This window comes from Schistocerca serialis, chromosome 1 (genome assembly GCF_023864345.2).
Source record: "Schistocerca serialis cubense isolate TAMUIC-IGC-003099 chromosome 1, iqSchSeri2.2, whole genome shotgun sequence".
Taxonomy (NCBI): domain Eukaryota; kingdom Metazoa; phylum Arthropoda; class Insecta; order Orthoptera; family Acrididae; genus Schistocerca; species Schistocerca serialis.
Genome location: NC_064638.1, coordinates 1,014,671,107 through 1,014,689,885, shown reverse-complemented (window position 1 = coordinate 1,014,689,885; position 18,779 = coordinate 1,014,671,107). Strand labels below are relative to the sequence as shown.

The following is an 18,779-nucleotide window of genomic DNA, read 5'->3' as shown; positions in this document are numbered from 1 at the left end:
GCTAAGTCATGAATAATTGGTTTTATTGCATTTATCACAGCTGCTGGCAAACCATGTTTGTGATCATAGTCCTTTTTTGCATTATATTTGCACCAGGAATCTTTTGGGCACAGGCTGTGTTGAGGGTATTCATTGGAAGAGGCAGTATGAAGGAACAATGCCCACACTGCTTTTTGCATGTCACTAACATTATTAGTATTTTGCCTTATAGCATACACATAGTATCTCTGTAGACGTTCAATCACCTCATCAGTAAGCCTGCCTGTCCCTCCTATTGTCTTTCCATCACAGAGCTTACTTGAACCCAAAGTTTGTTTGAGCCTTCGAAGCCGTGCACCCATACGCTTTTGCACATGCCCAATGCATTCCAACTTTTCAACTACAAATTCATTTCCATATGGTTTCAGTTCCTCTATAGTCTTGAAACCTTTGGAGTCACCATCCACAAGGTAGTATTTGCTAGAAGATGTCACAGGGCTATGGCCGGCCATGTGTTGCTTAGCAGAAGAACGCACTGTTTCAGTAATTGTAGTATCGCAACTTGGTATTAGTGTTAATTTTCTTTTCCCTACATTCTTCCTCTTCTTATACACACGGTTACTAAAACGTGGCATCGTAACCAGAACAACGCTTTACACAAGAAGTATAATACTACCAACAACAGGCGCAACACTGAACTAATTCGAAAAGGTAAACAGCAAAGAGACGATGTTCCACGCTTGTCACAGAAAACAATGTAGTCAACCCTTGCACACTCGCTGTATGCGTAACAGGCCGAGAAAATCCCAAGCAGCTCGCCAGGAAGCCACGAGAGGGTGTTAGATGCATTCAGCGGCCCCCCATTTCCTCTGCAGGCGTGGGGGAAAATGGTAATAACTCCCCTTCTAGGGCGAATAGAACAATAATTCAAAGTTTACATGAAAGAGAAATGTTCCAATTAATTTTCGGTAGCAAAAAAATCGTAATTTTTTCGATTTGACCACCTCCGGCTCCCCTTAAGTGTTCACAAACGCTGCTCAAAACAGAACCTCTTGTCTCCAACGAAACCTGTAGAAAATGCGGAAAACTGCTTACGGCAGCTTCTAGTGCACATTATTTCATGTAGTTCTAAAGTCGGTCATTGTATTGAATCAACGACTAGGGAACATCATGTGTTCCCAGATACACTTTCCTCTAGGTGTAACACTCTTTGAAATGCTTTCAAAGACTTTGAGATAAACTGTATCCCGGCGTAAAAGTAACGTGAATGTTTCACAGGAGTCGCTTCGGATGGTGTTATTAAACTGCACGGTATTTCTACGAGGCAGCTTGACGTCGTCTTCATGTGCCTGTTTTCCACCTCCTCCCCGCAGGGATACGAGATGTCATGTTTGACGCTTTCCTGACGTAAAATCTGCACCTGCAGATGGCAAGTAGCTTCCTCGTGGACTCATTGTGCAGTTTACACAGCACCATCCGATCCAAGGCTATGATCCATTCAAGCATGTAGATTAAGGAAACTTCCGGTATCCATTAGAAAATCCGTCTGGTCTTTCTTTCATTTTACAATTGTTATTACGTACATGAAAATGTTTTGTTAGTAACATACTTTTATATTGCTCCGACTTAGGAATCTGGAATAGAAATTATTTAGCAATCATACATAAACAAAATATATAGAAGAGATATGAGATTCTCTGCACACAGAAGAGCAAGAGTAAAGCTTTTAGTGCTAAATATCCAGCCCAACAAAAATTTTCCTGGGTAATTGGCCTCAAAAGTTGCCTGTTCATTCGGTACTTTCATTTCTCCTCATTACACCGTACTTTGCTTTTAGTAGATCGCGATATTTGTACCTGCAATACCTTACGTACTTCTGCTATAATTACTTTCTATAATAAAAAAAACTGCAGCAATCTCTTTGCATCTTCACTGACGCTAGTCAGCGTGTTCAACCGATGGAAATTACTATGAGTTCCTTCTTATTTGAAGGAATATTCGCCAATCTAGTCTACGTTCTTTCCAGGATCCGGTTGGGTGACTACTTCTGGAAATGTGTTTGGAGAAAGGACTGTCCTTGTCTGATGGAGATGCATTCTGTTGCAGAAATTCTACAATGATTAAGGAATTGGTCGAGACTATTTCAGTTTGATTTCTGTAGTAAAACGTAGTTAGAAAGGGGAGTGTGTTTTGACATCGCCTGACTATGATTATTCCGCGAATAGGTCGGAACCGTATGCCTGTGCTTAGTAAAATGGAAGTTAATCTATTTCTTTCGGATTTCTTCAATAATTCGGTTATTATTCTTTGTATTGAAGCACTAGATCGTTCACACTGCACAATTGGTTTCTTGTTGAACTTTCTCGATCCACAAATAATTAGGTCTCATCGTAAATCAAATATTGAATTCCGATCTCGCAAGACTCTAGTGACTAGTAAGTTTTGTTTGCATGCTACTAAGCTCCATGTCCTGGCAAGGTAGGTCGATGGGTGCTCATGCCCATATAGCTTGTTACACATCGTGCGAATAGATGTCAAACATTACTGTGATATTACAGAATAATGTAACTGATAATTTACATTTTGGCTCTGATGTTTTAATACTCTTTTGTTCGCCAAAGCATATTACGAAACTGACAAAACATCGTCATAGCACATATAGACGCTGTAAGTAGAAAGCAAAGCTAACATAAGTCCAATTTGGTTCATCGCCTTTAATGTTCAGAGCTCGCCTTGGTTATGCAGGTCGATTTCCTTCCGGTTGTGCTGAATAACGGAAGTACGCGCGCGGTCGCGCTTGTGTGTGTGTGTGTGTGTGTGTGTGTGTGTGTGTGTGTGTGTGTGCGCGCGCGCGCTCTTGTGACTGTTTCTATTAATCTTTACGAATCAGATAGCGTCCCACGTTGTTTTTTGGTGACATGAGAATTCCACATTTTGCCTAGCGTGAAGGTTTCAGTGATTTAATGTTACAAGTTATGGGGGCTGTCTTTGCTTCACCTCACATGGAACGTCTTTATACATATTGAGCAAATTTCACACTTCGAATTCTTGGCTGTGAGATAACTTACAACACTTATCTTGAGATCAGTCACATACTGAATACGTACCGACCGTATGTGGAACAATCTAAAGAACATTATCTGGGGAAACGAGAAATGAAATGAGAATGAAATTTTATATCATAGCTATGACGGTTTTGCTTTACTGCTCGGATACATGGATGGCGAGTGCTAAACGTCTCAGTGAGACACAGCAATCAGGAACGAGACTGCAGAGATCTACGGCAGGCCTCACGACACTGGATGGATTTAGAGGTGACGAAAATAAAGAGAGAGGGTTCCAATTCTGAATTGAATGCAGAACACCGAAATACAATATAGCAGTGGCTGTGTTGTTCAAAAATACGGCGCAATGTGGTACTGTGGCAACTACAGTCATTATGAACTACATGAAATGTATTCACAGTTTCGAATATGAGAAACATGTGTGCACGTCCAAAGGAATAGTGCATCGTACTTCTGAAGAACACGGGGACTGCAATGTCGTATCTATCCGCCGAAAAGGGCAAACGACTTCCAATTAAAATGTCTCCCCCGTACGGGAATATGCATAATGAGCGTACGAGTGCAGATGTAGACATGTAATTCAAGACTTACGGAAGTCTGGATCTGGCTGCAAGTAGTGCTCGGATAGCCTCATGGTAAGGCGACCGCTGGCAATAAGCGGGAAATCTAGGTTCGAGGGTCGGCACTAGATGTCACTGTTGTCATTCAGTTACACAGGATGTAAATTTTAAGTTGACAAACCAGAATAACTCGAAAAATAAGCTTCACACGAACAAATGTGTAGAATCCAAAGTTGATTATTTTTGAGGGGGACATCTGCTGGTGCTAAAATTAGCCCGCCACCCCAGCCCTCTGCGGGAAGCAACTTTAAAATTTCAAATGGGAACACACAGTCTTTATCATAACGAGATTCTACATAAAAAACTACGTAAATTTTGTTTTAAACATTTGTTTTAATTCTTGGTAGTTGGCGCTGTAATTCAAGAAAATCCAAGTTCTCATTTTTGCGCGGAAAATGGTTACGGATAAATAAGAAGTGAGTCCCACGAAACAAACAAAACTTATCCGAATCTGCGGAAAAAATTAATATTTGGGTCAACATTTGTAAAATTCTATTTCTCCCTCTCAAACCGGACCCTATGGGGAGAGGGGGGAGTTTTAGTTTTAGCGATTCAAAATTTACGAAGTAAATAAGTACTTTTTTTATTTATTCGTAACCATTGTCCACTCAAAAATGAGAACATGGATTTTCTTGAATTACAGCGCCAACTACCAACAATCAAAACAATTATTTAAGACAAAATGTACGTAGTTTGTTGTGTAGAATCTGATTCTGCAATAAAAAATAAAGGTTCCCATTTGAAATTTTAAACTTGCCTCCTGCCCCAAGCCCAGGGGGCTGGGGTGGCGGACTAATTTCAGCACCAGCGGATGTCCCCCTCGAAAGTAATCAGCTTTGGATTCTATACATTTTTTCGTGTGAAGCTTATTTTTCGAGCTATTCTGGTTTGTCAACTTGAAATTTACACCTGTATAGCTGATAGCTGTCCATATTCTGAATTGCGAATACATTTCATGTGACGTCAAAAATAGTTTTATCATTGCCGAGGAATCGACAACAGCTTCCTTTGTGCGAGAAACAAGCGAATCGCTTACTCCTTAGAAGAAGAAGAAGAAGAAGAACAAGAACAAGAAGATACAGGTGGAGCCCACGCCAAGCACACTGTATTTAGTTGGATTTTTGCGCACATGGCATGCAGTGTGAGAGACGCTACGCCGTGGACTCACCGCTGTCGCCGTTGTAGTTGATGTCGTCCCCGTCCTCTCGCCGCCACATGACGTAGGGCTCGGGGTAGCCGACCGCCTTGCACGTGAGCGTCACGTTCGCCGCCTCGCGCACCACCATGTCCGTGCTCGTCTCCCGGTCCACGATGCTGGGCGGCACTGCAACAGCCACGGTCTCTAAATGGTCTGAACGGCATCCGTAAGTATATATGCCGTACTAGAACACGTTACAACGAAATGAATCTTAAAAGTGCGGAGTTATTGTATTCTAAAGTCAAAGTAGTCTTATTCTTACCGAATAAGCGTAGGGAAGCAGATGCAGTAAACCTGCATTTCAGTCTAGTCAACTAGTCGAGGTGGTTTGCCATTGTCTTTTTCCGATGTCCTGTGAAGTGTGAAGCGTGTACCTGTGTCGTGTGATGAGTGCTTCTAGAATGTAATGTCGGGTTTGTGTCGTTATGGATAGAAGGAGGTGAGAAAGTGAAACCAGGCACTGGCAGATAGACCACACCTCTAGATATGCACCAAGAGCTCTAAACCTTAATGTCCGCTTCTGAAGGACAGATCGCACGACTTAGTGTCACAAGACATGGACCGTAATCCAGAACAATGGCGCATTTTAACACCTATAGGATAAGTGAGAACGTCGCCTTCGCTCCAGATACCAGGGTACAACATTGTTATCTTCTCTGGTTTCGGCTCGGAGCTAGAAAGGGCTGCCATTCCTCTACAGACGTATTGATGTCTTGTTGAAAATGTTCCCCAGCAGATAACAAACTGTTACAAAGGCCAAGTGTGGACACATATCAAATCAACGTCTGCTATTTTATGGCCAGCCGGAGTGGCCGAGCGATTCTAGGCGCTACAGTCTGGAACCGCGCGACCGCTACGGTCGCAGGTTCGGATCCTGCCTCGGACATGGACATGTGTGATGTCCTTAGGTTAGTTAGGTTTAAGTAGTTCTAAGTTTTACGGGACTGATGACCTTAGAAGTTAAGTCCCATAGTGCTCACAGCCATTTGAACCATTTTGCTATTTATTTTATATGTCCGCAGCTCGTGGTCGTGCGGTAGCGTTCTCGCTTCCCACGCCCGGGTTCCCGGGTTCGATTCCCGGCGGGGTCAGGAGTTTTCTCTGCCTCGAGATGACTGGGTGTTGTGTGATATCCTTAGGTTAGTTAGGTTTAAGTAGTTCTAAGTTCTAGGGGACTGATGACCATAGATGTTAAGTCCCATAGTGCTCAGAGCCGTTTGAACCATGTTTTTGCTATTTTATGTCCGGATATTTTTGATCAGACAATGCATTATTATCATCAGTATTTCAACCTACATAATTCTAGGATACTATTATTTCTTACCTGATCTGTTATTCATCGTATCTGAATTTGGTAATTATACATACTCAACTTTTCTTCGAAACGATGTCTTCCTATTGTACTATAATCTATGGATAGCGGTCATCTATCGCTGAAACAACCGATTCTCTGTTGTCTTGCTTCATTTACGCCATTTTAATCCGACTATGAAAAACCGCTCAGAATAACCGCTTTACGAAGTAACCAACTTTTTGTTCTTCTGTTCCTATTATTTCCTGACATAAACATAGAAATCGAACAAAGATTGAAATCTGTTGACTGACTCAGTGTAAAGATACAGAGAATCCAAATATTAAATTAAATATGCAATATACAACAAAACCTAGTGCGTCCAGTATTCGCAGTGTTTCTCGAAGGTGATACATGGTTGACTACTACCAAAATCACAAGTATTCTCCTACTGATTCTAATTTTTTAAACTCTGCGCAAAAATTGTGTTACAACCGGAGTTCATAGAATTACGCGGACGCTAGGAATAGTCGGTGCTAAGGGGTGAAAACGGAAGTTGAACAATTCTATTTTTAGTGTTAGTTTATCCATTTTGGAGGGCTACAAGCACATAGTGAAATGTTATCTAGACACTTGCAGCAGATCAGCTGTTTTCTATTTTAATTGTAAACTACGAATGAAGGGTTAAGTGTTACGTTTTTTTCTGTGTACTACGTCAAAAGCTGGTTGTGGTTCATATAGCTTTTAATCTTTTAAAGCAAAATGAGCCTTGTACTTCATTTCGGAAAATATTTCCAGATTAGCATGGCGCTATTCTGTAGCACAACTGATGTCCGACGACGATAGTGAGAAAGTACCATATAGACAATATGGAAGAAAGTTTTTCACGCTGTATGTACACGCGTACCATCTAATAGGCTATGCCATATGGTAACAGGTACATTATTGTCTCAGCAATTCTGTACCAGTTTCTATGCCATATGTTTATTGTTTGCTTCTGTCGGCATTGTTATTAAACTAGCACTGAAATTTTTTCCCGTTTTGTGTAATAACACAATATTTCAAAACAACGCTAATTTTATGAATAAAAATATTCATTCCTTAAAAAAAGTTTATTTAAAAACTTAAAATTTTAGCGCTACTGCTATGACTGATATTTAGATTTTTCTACGCAGTTTTTAGCAAAAGAATAAAAAGAACTGTTATAACTAAGACCAAGAAAATGCCGAGAAACACCGGTTATTCAGAAATAAAGTACCAATATCGGTCGGTTTTTCCCATACCTACGTACTATAATCTACATATCGTTCTATGAAGATGATAATATAGTGTCATTAACTTCTGTTGAAACCTCTACATGCAATTTATCAAAACTGGACTTACTTGTGACACGCTGGTTAGACCAAATAGACTTAAAATTTTAAAATAAATCGAAGGCATAGTAATTTGTGTTTACCATTTGACAGTGAAACTGACATTCCCCGTAAGACTTACTCTGTAATTACAATAAATGGTACATTAAACACTGTTTATTTTGTAATAGATAGTGAAGTTCTTATCTCTGTAATCTTCTCGAAACAGGATTAGAACCAAATTATCATTAATTTTTAAAAATTGTTTAACAGATCTCAGGATGTGCGACACTGCCCGAAACCGGTCAATACGAAACAGTAAAAACACATCGACAGACGGATGATAAATCTGTGCTCTACTTATTAGGCCACCAGTTCACTCTTGGTCTTGTACTACAAAACAACTTTCAGAGCTTTCGTTATAAGAAATGATAGCAGGAACGGGTTCTTAAAAAAAATGTTGTTGTACCTATACGGCGCTCGATCAAAGCCTAGAAGGTCGAACCAGTATGGAACCAATTATTTCACCATTTTAATCTAGCATAAAAGTTAAAACATCCTTCAAAAAGTTCTTATGACCACTGTATTGTGTAGTGACGATATTCACGACTCGAGAGAGTACAACATCGCAGCTGATAAGCCGCTCTCGAAACATATGAGCGCATCAACTGTATGGGCTGGCTGTACGAACTATATAGAGCAGGGGCCGCAGCTGAAAGCCCATGGGCATCACGTCTGTGGATAGCGATTGATTGATGCCTCGTTAAATACCGGAGCCCTGAGCTATGGCAGACAATTGTCTTCAATGCGCCGTGTCCTGTACAGTCTCCAGTTACCGCCGAGTTCACAAACTGAAATGTTCGTCCGTCGTCTCCAAGACTGAGGCTCCGTAGGCATTCTAGGTCTCCAGCGAACGGACTCTAAGTATGAATCACTCAGAGACTGTGACATTTCAGAGGACTTTTAATAATTTCAAACCTGTAATTCAATTACACATTTCACAGGAAGAAGCCTAATTTAAGTTGGATATTTCTTAATATTTAATAAAAATCATTTTATTTCTGATTGTTGGTAACCTTTCTGATTGAAGATGACTTCCACCGTCCTTCTGCATTCCCATCGTATTGTGTGTTACCGTATCAACTTAGCTCATCAGCACTATACAAGGTGGTATCATGAAGGATTTACATTGGTTTCAGGGAAGGAACTTTAAAGCACCATTATAGAAACTGAACAGCGAATAGATGAAGATGAGTTTAGCAAAGTAATGTGACAGTGAGTTGATGCTCAGGTACCTTACTTATTTCCTTGGTTTCTTTCGTAATCCGGGCATAATGCCGTTGCCTAAAACACGTTTCTGTACTGAACAGTTCGTGTCCTAATTCTGGAGAAATCAGCAAAGACTATAAAGACGTAGTTACTAGTTTCTTACTGAAACAGGCACAGTAGCTCCTACGATTGATCCGAAACTGCCGAACGGTCGTGCCGTGACGCCGTCAGTTCACTGCTTGAGATAACGGGGTCTCGCCGACGTAAGTTAAGGAGCGTGAACTGCGAGCAGTTGGTTCTTTCTTTTATTTACTACCAAGACTCACAAGTTCATCTATTCTGCTAAAGCTGTTTGTGTGCTTTTGAATTTCTGTGGCCTCTCTGTACGGCCTTGCAAAGTTACAGTATCAAAGAAATGAATTTGGTGTTCCACTGGACAACAGGGATAAATTGATTGTGGCAGATCATTTTCTGGAATCAGGTAACAATCAAATTTATTTCTTCTCAATATTCTCTCAATGAACCGCGCTGGGCCATTCACTCGTTCTACAATAAATTTTAGGTGGTCATTCAACCTTGAGGCAGCACAAAACAGATGGTTCTAGGTACCGAGTGGTTCTAATTAAAGACCAGCTACGCACGAAACTCTGATTATCATGTGGCAGCGAAACTTGGTAAATACGCCAATGATTTAAAATGGAACCGATTTCTTGAAAACCATTTGTTTGGCCAATAGATGCATATCTGGCGCTGTATACCGTCTGTAGGACAGTCTGACATCCACGTTGTCGTTCGACAAGCCGTGGAGTAAGTGAACAGTGTGACTGTCCAGAAGAGAGACCGTGCGCTGTTGGTGAAACTGTTTCAGATGAACGGCATAATCCTGCATTGAGAGAGTATCACCCAGTCAAAGGTCTGAGGAGAGGTCCGATGCCATTAAATGAATTAAAAAGTTGATAATGATATTCGAAAACACGGGTGAGCTTGGTGCAGCACCTGGAGTAATAAGGCGTCCCGTGTTGGAGCAAGTTATTGATGAGGTTGGTGTTGCTATGACTGACCATGCAGCACCTAACCTTGGTAGTGATAGTGTCATGAGAATTATCCATCTCATGATCAACAGTATGGGACGTTTTGCGGTCTATGTTATACTGGTACCCGTACAAGATCAATATCGTCGTATTCATGTCGGGTCTCCACCCAGTACATAGAATATCATCGTCTGGACACAATATGTCGGCGGTCCACCTGGCCGCCATCTTCAGTTGAGTACGCCGTTGCACTATCTGTCAGGAACTTCCGGCGCACCTGAAGATGGGGCCAAGTGGACCGCCGGAATATTGTGTCCAGATGACGGTATGTTCCCTTCTGGAGTCCCGACATGAATACAATCAGTTATTACGCCTGGATAGTTTACGGAGCCATATCAAGGTCCATATGGTGCAACAACCGAAACCTCACGATCAGCAGCAACGTTCTAGCACAGACCAAAGTTGATAACATGTGGCCGGCAATATTCTATGATGCGGTTAAAACATTTTGCCGTGAACACACAGAACTGCCAAATTTGGGCTACTGTCAAACCCCCTGTTATCCACGAAAAGCCATTGTATACACCGTATGTGACTGTGTGGTGTGTATTCATAAGTCCCTTTATTCTTTGACCGTTTTTCGTCGAAGATAACATACCCAAAGAGCCGGTCTGGTACCGCGCAGTTTGCACGTTATCGAGACTCCTTTTACAGCATGTGGTGCATGGTTTGGAAGAGGGATACTGCGTGGAAACCATTGTTTTGAAACAAAATGAAGCAACACTTCCAGTCGCTCACCCAGTAAAAGATTTGCTAAATGTTGCCTTCCACGAACGTGTGGTCTCCACAGGATTTCCAGATGCACGACCTGCAACATCACGTGATCTGATTTCATGTCTCTTTTGTCTCTGGGTGTATCTAAAGGATGTGGTTATCTCATCTGAAGGCCAGTATACAGGAATATGTTGATCAGAATTATTGCAAGCGTATGTCGACCACTTCGGACGCAGCGTCTCGTCGACGGTACCGGTGCTTATATTGAACAAATGGCGTAAGCGCTGGTTATTAATAAAATTAAGATTATTCCTTTCTCACTTGTTTGATCTTTTCTGCCCGTGTCCCGTTTCTAATTTAGTACATACTGAAAAATATCCACAAGTCTTTCTTGGTTTCACAGTCCTAAACTTCCACCTGGTGGCCAGAAATGGAACCCATTTTTCGGCGTAAATCGGTTGCGTAGTAATGGACCAACGTATCAACCGAATTTCACTGCCATACGCTAATTACAGGCCATGCTGGACCTATGTGAATTATAACAACTCCGTATCGTACACTTGGAACTGTTTCTTCTGGTTTATATCCAATAGTACAATTACGCAATGGGTCTCTTCGCCTCTTTGTCCACAATATGTTACATTTATCTAGTTCCAGGGTCAAGTACCTGTCGCTGTATCGATGATCAATATGCCGTCGGCCTTCCTTCTATTCTTTACCGTCTTATGGCGTTGCAGCCATTCAAAAGACACGGGCTTCAAAAATGGTTCAAATGGCTCTGAGCACTATGGGACTTAGCTTCTGAGGTCATAAGTCCCCTAGAACTTAGAACTACTTAAACCTAACTAACCTAAGGACATCACACACATCCATACCCGAGGCAGGATTCGAACCTGCGACCGCAGCGGTCGCTCGGTTCCAGACTGAAGCGCCTAGAACCTCATGGCCACCACGTCCGGCACACGGCCTTCGTAAGTTGCCCAATAGATAATCAATACACACAGTGTTAAACAAAAGTCTCAAATATTTTGGGAGGTGGTAACACTCACGAAAAGAAGAAAAATGAAGCCCAACTATTATGAGCTCTAAAACGCATCCTCTGAGAGCACTTCCTCATTTTCCCTGCGATGAAACAGGTCTATTATGTTGAACAAGTGCCCATAGCTGTTAAGGTATGCATGTTAGAGCTTATGTTTACTGTACTTTTTCCTTTGTTTCGGAGGGTACTACCACCTCTCAAAATATCTGTGACACTATAAACTGAAAACAGTGGCGGTTCTATAACACTCCCTAACTGTATTTCATAAATTAGTTAGACACCTGTTGATTTCTCCCCTTTAAGAATATGTTGGATTCTTCGTGCAAGGCAGTCCTGGACCCTGTCGCAAATCTGATCCAATACTCGACAGGTTCGTATTTTGTTCATTAAACGACAGTGTCCCAGCTGTATCGAGATAGATGTGGTATTTTCTGAATTCCGAAAGTTCTCAAAAAAGCACAATGCCCTTACCTAGAAAACGAAACACGTGCTTAATAATCTCGGCATAGGTTTTAGTTGGCCTGAACACTTCCTAATACACAGAACGCCGTAAATCGGCCTAATGGAGTGCTGCAATTAGAATTAATGTCTGATGAATGTCAGGGAAATTTACAGCTCACGATACTGGTACATAAAAACCACCTAATAGATAATGTTTTAAGTCTCTGAGGCTGTTCGCTGGCAGGTTGTTACTAAATTGTTAAAAAGTAAAAGAAGAGTCGCAGTTGATGAGTGCTTGGTTCAAAGACTAGTATCTGGTCCTGAACACAACTAAATATAGTTTAACGGTCGTAAACAGAGGAAAATAACGATAATATTTGACTAATACGTCACTGACAAATCTCTGTAATCGGTCGCCGGCCGGTGTGGCCGAGCGATTCTAGGCGCTACAGTCTGGAACCGCGCGACCGCTACGGTCGCAGGTTCGAATCCTGCCTCGGGCACGGATGTGTGTGATGTCGTTAGGTTAGTTAGGTTTAAGTAGTTCTAAGTTCTAGGGGACTGATGACCTCAGATGTTAAGTCCCATAGTGCTCAGAGACATTTGAAACATTTTTTTGTAATCGGTCAAAACCGACAAATATCTATGTATCCGAAACGATCTGACAGGCACAGCAACATTAACCAAGTCGTCGGGAAGGGAGATGCCAGACTACAGTTTTCGGAAAACTCGTTAGGGAATACACCTCACTCACGAAGGAGGTTAGTTACAAATCTCTCGTTCGACAAATTTTTTGGGTTCCGTGCGTATATCGTCAGTAACGACGGGACCGTTGTAGGGTGACTTTGCTGAACCTCTGTCTGTCTGTCCGACTGTTAAGACCACTTTCTATCGGGAACGGATAGAGATGTGAAAGTGAAATTTATGACAAATACTAAGGTCTACAGTTCCTCGACTGTGTAAAAAATTTAAGGATCTATGCCTCTGCAGCCAAAAGATACGCGGAGTATGTCACATATTTTGATACTCGCTAACTCACTCATCAAAAACTACTTCCGTTGACCCGGAATCATAAAATTTCGCGAGCGAGATTTAACAATACAAGTAAAGGAAAACATCCCAAAATCGTTGATTTATATTTATATCACATAATTTTGTTTTTGTTTTTTGCAATTAGTTGTCCGCGTGACTGTCTCTTTGTTAAGGCCCCTTTTTGTCCGGAAAGGGTGGAGGTATCAAGTTGAAAGTTTTATCAAATACTAAGGTCTGCGATACCTTTCCGGTGTAAGAAATTTAACCTTGTGCTCCGTCTTCTTTTTTTTTTTTTTTTTATTCATTTTGGGCCGCTTACTAAGTTGAATTAACGATGGCAATAAAAAGATTATCTGGAGAGCTGCTACTTCGTCACGGGATTCCAGTGGGACTTATGTGGCTACGAGCCGTGGAGAACCTTACCCTCAGCGTTATAAGAACTCGAAAGGAACAGCACAGCGCTATGCAGGCTGCAGCGGCTGCGGACACAGCTGTGAAAGAACGTATTCAGCGTGCACTTGACGCTTTCGCCCGCCGTATTTCAGGTGGACATGTAGCGAGCGGCTCCGTGGCATAGAGCGCCGCTGCACCTGCGGCAGTTGCGAATTCGGTGCGGACCTCATCATGCTCACGCCATTCCGCCCGTCCCTCCCCCCCACCCTCACCCCTCGAAGTCTTTCCGGCAATTAACGGCGCCAATTAGGCCCGAGTGCAGGCGTGCACCCACGCTTCCGCCGTACCTCGCTCCGATTTGTTGGCGCTCACTGCGTAGCAAAAAAAAAAAAAAAAAGAAAAAAAAATGTTAGCTCTCCAGTAATTTTGAGCACCTGTTTTACTCGGACCATCTGAATTTTCGTTATCATCACCCATCCTTTCTAGCAATTTTTCAAGTTCGAATCGCTAACGTCGAGTATCATTTACTGCAGAAGTCTCTTGCCATGTGCCGACTTTTCCGTCTTTTTGACCTTACACGCAATCCAACAGCATCCGCCAGTTCTATTGCAGCAGACTTCCAATACCACGTCTTCCTCCTCCTCCCATCCCATGCTACATACTAGGTTTGGGGAACTCTGTAACTTGCTTACAACGTTATCGCATTTAAAAAACGCTAAATTCAAATGGCTCTGAGCACTATGGGACTTAACTGCTGTGGTCATCAGTCCCCTAGAACTTAGAACTACTTAAACCTAACTAACCTAAGGACATCACAAACATCCATGCCCGAGGCAGGATTCGAACCTGCGACCGTAGCGGTCGTGCGGCTCCAGACTGTAGCGCCTAGAACCGCTCGGCCACTCCGGCCGGCCGCTAAATTCAAAATCAGCTTCCATTTTTGTTGCAAAACACGATTGAAAGATAAAGTGTCTCTGATATTTTTTTTAATATATCATTAGAAAAATCAGCGGTGTGATTAGACAATGTGAAACAGTAATCAGTCCTCATCGCAAAATTTTATTAAAAATTAAAATCACATGTCACTGGTAACCTGCTTCGATTATATCTTGCTCATTATCAGACCATCTTTATCGAATCCAAAAATAAAATTCATCTTACACGGTAATAGATACCAATATTATACTTTTATCTGCATAATAAAATATGGATACAGCATAATACAAAATAAAAGTTTTTTTGTACTATTAGGTGGAGAGAGTAGCATTGACAAGTGTCGGAAGACACCTCTGGCAGTTGCTAAGTATCTTCAAAACGCTACGCGTTGTAGAGGAAAAGCTTTGCCCCTCGCCTGCTGCATGACCTAGATACAAATAAAATAGTATATGAACAATTATGCTAAATGTAAGTTGACCATAGTAGCTAGTACTTTACACTTGCAAAATCTAATAACAAACGTGCATGAACAACCAGTACAGTTATTTGTACTAGTTGTTCATGCACGTTTGTAAGATCAATAAACTGCCATTTACGGCTACTACGTGAAAATTCAAACTGTGGTGTTGAAGCAAAGATAAGTGTACAGACGCCAGCTGTTGCCGTGAATACGGTAGTGTGGAACTCTCGACGAATAGCGCCAGTAGCGAGCAATAATATATATATATATATATATATATATATATATATATATATATATATATATATATTGTCACTCTGTTATCCATACTAAGTGTTGAATACATCCAAAAAGTTTAATGTGGCTACACACGTTTTTTTCTGTGAACAGTTTGACATTTCGGAAGGAACTAGCTGCATGCCAGTTCCCATCCATAACGGAAACAGTTCGCTTAACTCTAAATGCTATCATAAGTTACCTAATCAAGCCACATACATTCCGGATGTAACACACTTTACGTAGGAAAAATGTTATTCCGTGTGAGGGAGAAAAGTAGGAGAACAAAGCATTCTGGTCTCTGCTCAACAACGTCATTTTGTGAGTTGTCCATTTTTTTTCACTCCTGCGATACTGCCAAAAGTTGTATGTTCCTGCGCTAAATTCACCAGGCATATAGTAACGAAGGATTCCCTTCCTTGAACAATTAAATTCGCCACACGCATTCACATGAAATGACCAAACAAATGTTTTTCTGTTGTAGTATGTAACCATGTCCACCTCCGTAGCTAAGAGGTCAGCGTTGCTGGTTGCAACCCCCAAGGCCCGATTTAAATTTCCTGACCTGCTAGGAGTTTTTACTTTACAAGGGAGCCGCAATAGCATACGCTTGACATCGGCCTCACAGCCTACTTGAATGCGAAGTGGCGGTCCCTAAGTCTCGAATGCTGATATCGGCTGGGAGAGTGTTACGGTGAGCGTATGACCTTCCTTAACGCATCCAGATGATGCCATTTGGAAGTGACTGACACATCGACTGGTCGACATAGCGTTATTCTCTGGACCCGACCACATACTTATTGTTTTTACACCAAACATGAGATCAAAGGTATAGAGCAACAAAACAAAATTATTCCACTATAATTTGTCAACAAATGTTTTTCCTTCACGGAAAGTCGTGGAAGAGGTTACTTCCTGACGTCAGTAGTCCTCATCGCTGTGTGACACTAAGGCTCCACAAATCAGCTTCGGGTCATCCAGAGTAGACTGGCCACAGAGTCATTCTCCGCTTCCGTTGTCAGTTTCCTAGACCGAGGGTGCACCACTTCTCGCTCGAGCAGCTCTTGTAATGGTATCACGAGTTGAGTGCAGCTCGATCCACTCCAGGGTAAATCCCTGGCGGTATCGAGACTGATATCCGGATACTCCACATATCATTCATATACGCTGGCTGCATTATACGGAAGTGGATGAGTCTCCATAACCTACACGAATGTCTACATAGAAATATAGATAAATACTTTGTAAACCACTATGAAATGCATGGCAAAGGATACTTCTTATTGTACTTGTTATTAAAAGCCTATGCGTATGAAACGCAGGAAGAATAATTGCTTAAATGCTTCGGTGTCCGATGTAACTAATCTAATCATGTACTCGCCATACCTGTAGGAGCGAAATGTAGGGAGTTGTAGTAAGTTCCTAGAGTCATCACTTAATGTTGGGGCTACGAACTTTCTGTGTAAGCCCTCTTTGAAAAGTTTGCATCTGTCTTCAAGCGTTTGCCAATTCATTTCTCTCAGCAACTCTGTGACACCCTCCATGCTTCAAACAAACCTGTGTCCATTCTTTGTGTGTGGTAAATTTCCCCTGCTAGTTCTATTTGTTATGGGTCTCATATAGTAGAGTAATCTTATAGGATGGGGCCGCATGAGTGTTGTATGTGCAATCTCCTTCGTAGACTAAATTCATTTCCCTAGTATCCTACCTATGAACTGAAGTCTGCCACCTACTTTACCTCTCCACCAGCTCTAGATAACAACATCTGTAGGGAACACGGAAGTGTCATTCTAAGAATGTAAGAAAAGCGGCGGGCTGGACAGTGTATTCAAATCTTAGGGGTTAACTGCCGAATCTTTCGCAATAAAATGCCAGAATTTGAAGTGCTCCCAAAAAAAATAGTGAAGACCACAGATACTTGATACAGAAAGCTGGTTGAAATTCTAAATAAACAGCAGTGAGATTAATGGGAAAAATAAGTGTGTACCGAGAAGATAAGCTTGTGGGAAATAGTGTCCACCGACATAGAAACTAAAGAGGTACGCAAGATTGTTTCGGTAACACTCAGCATCAGGGATAGTCATAATAAAACAACTGAATCGATCTATCGCCTGCCAGACGATTCTTGATGTAACCGAAAATTTGAGTGAAAATAGCGATTAGCTAGTACACAAGTTTCTCAATCATACTATCACCATCGGAAGAGACTTCTATGATCCAATAGTCAACTGGGAAAATTACTGTTTAATTAGTGCTGGGATTGACAGTACAACACTAATGAATCAGGAATACCTAGTGGAGATTGTTCAGAAGCCCACTCACGCTGGAAATATGTTGCATCTAAAGGCAACAGATAGACCTGGCCTAACCAAGGATGTCTACATTGAAACTGGTATCACTGACCACGAGGCAGTTATACCAAAATTGATTACCGACGTATAAGCGCAACTGGAACATGTGAACGACTAATATGTTCTTTAAATTAGGTGAAGAGCTGTAGTGTTACGTGAGGAACTTGAAACTTTCAGCTCAGAGGCGTACAAAGGAACTACAGCTGAAGTTTAAGAGAATACTTGACCATGCATTGGAAATATTAATATACGTAGTGGAGTAGTTGATGAGGGAATGAATCCTACAATGGAGTAGAGTTACTGTAAAGTAACTTCTACACATGTAGAGACTTCTAGATAATAGCTGTAAAACAAAGCATAGGGCTATAGATACAGAGATGCAGAATGAAACGCGTTCGGCTGTCAAGAGGGCAAACCGTGAAGCCTTCAGTGACTACCATAGCAGGGTATTATCGAAAAATCTCTTAAAAAGGCCAAAGAAATTCTGGTCGTATGTAAATGCTGTTATTTGCATGAACATTAAGTGTCCAGACACTCATGAAGGAAACAGAAATTGAAACTGAGGGTTGCGACGCAAAGCAGAAATGCCTGACATCGTTTTCAACGGTTTCTTCACAAAGGAAAATCCAGGAGTATTGCCCAAATTAAAATGTTGCACACTCCGAAGATGAGTAAAACAGATGTTTGGTTATGTTGACAAGAAACTAAATTCTGAACTGAACAATGCCCGACGGAACCCCTATAGGAACTTTGAGGCTGTTAGCCTTCTTTTAACCATATTATCCATAGATCCACGATCAGAAAAAAAATATCCAGTGCTTGGAGGAAAGTACAGGTCACACCCATCTACAAGAAGGGCAGCGGAAGTGATCCATAAAACTACCATCCAACATCCTTGATATGCACTTGTTGCAGAATCTTAGATGTAATCCAAGCTCAAATGTGATGGAGATATTTCGATCTCCTTCATACCAGTCACATGCGTTGCGAAAATTTTGATCGTTTGAAACCAAACTCCCACTTCTCCCACATGATACCATGAAAGCCATGGATCAAGACAATCAGATAGATGCAGCGTTTCTTAGTTTCCGAAAGGCATTTGACTCAGTACCGCACTATCATATGGGGTATCAAGCAAGATTTTTGACAGGATTAAGTATTTTTGTATGGGGAGAACACACCATGTTGGACTGGATGCACAGTCATCGAATGATGTAGAAGTAATTTCAGGTTTTTAGCATGGAAGTGTTTTGTTACGCTTTCTGTTGGTAT

At 41.6% G+C, this 18,779-nt stretch overlaps 1 protein-coding gene across 1 annotated transcript in view; it reads right to left on the bottom strand.

Annotated features, from left to right (window-relative positions):
• LOC126454999 (lachesin-like) overlaps window positions 1-18,779 on the bottom strand; it is a 1,180,169-nt gene that overhangs the window by 411,367 nt on the left and 750,023 nt on the right. The window contains exon 6 of the mRNA XM_050091142.1: window positions 4,833-4,988. Coding sequence (XP_049947099.1) covers window positions 4,833-4,988 — 156 coding nt within the window. The remainder of the gene's footprint in view (window positions 1-4,832; window positions 4,989-18,779) is intronic.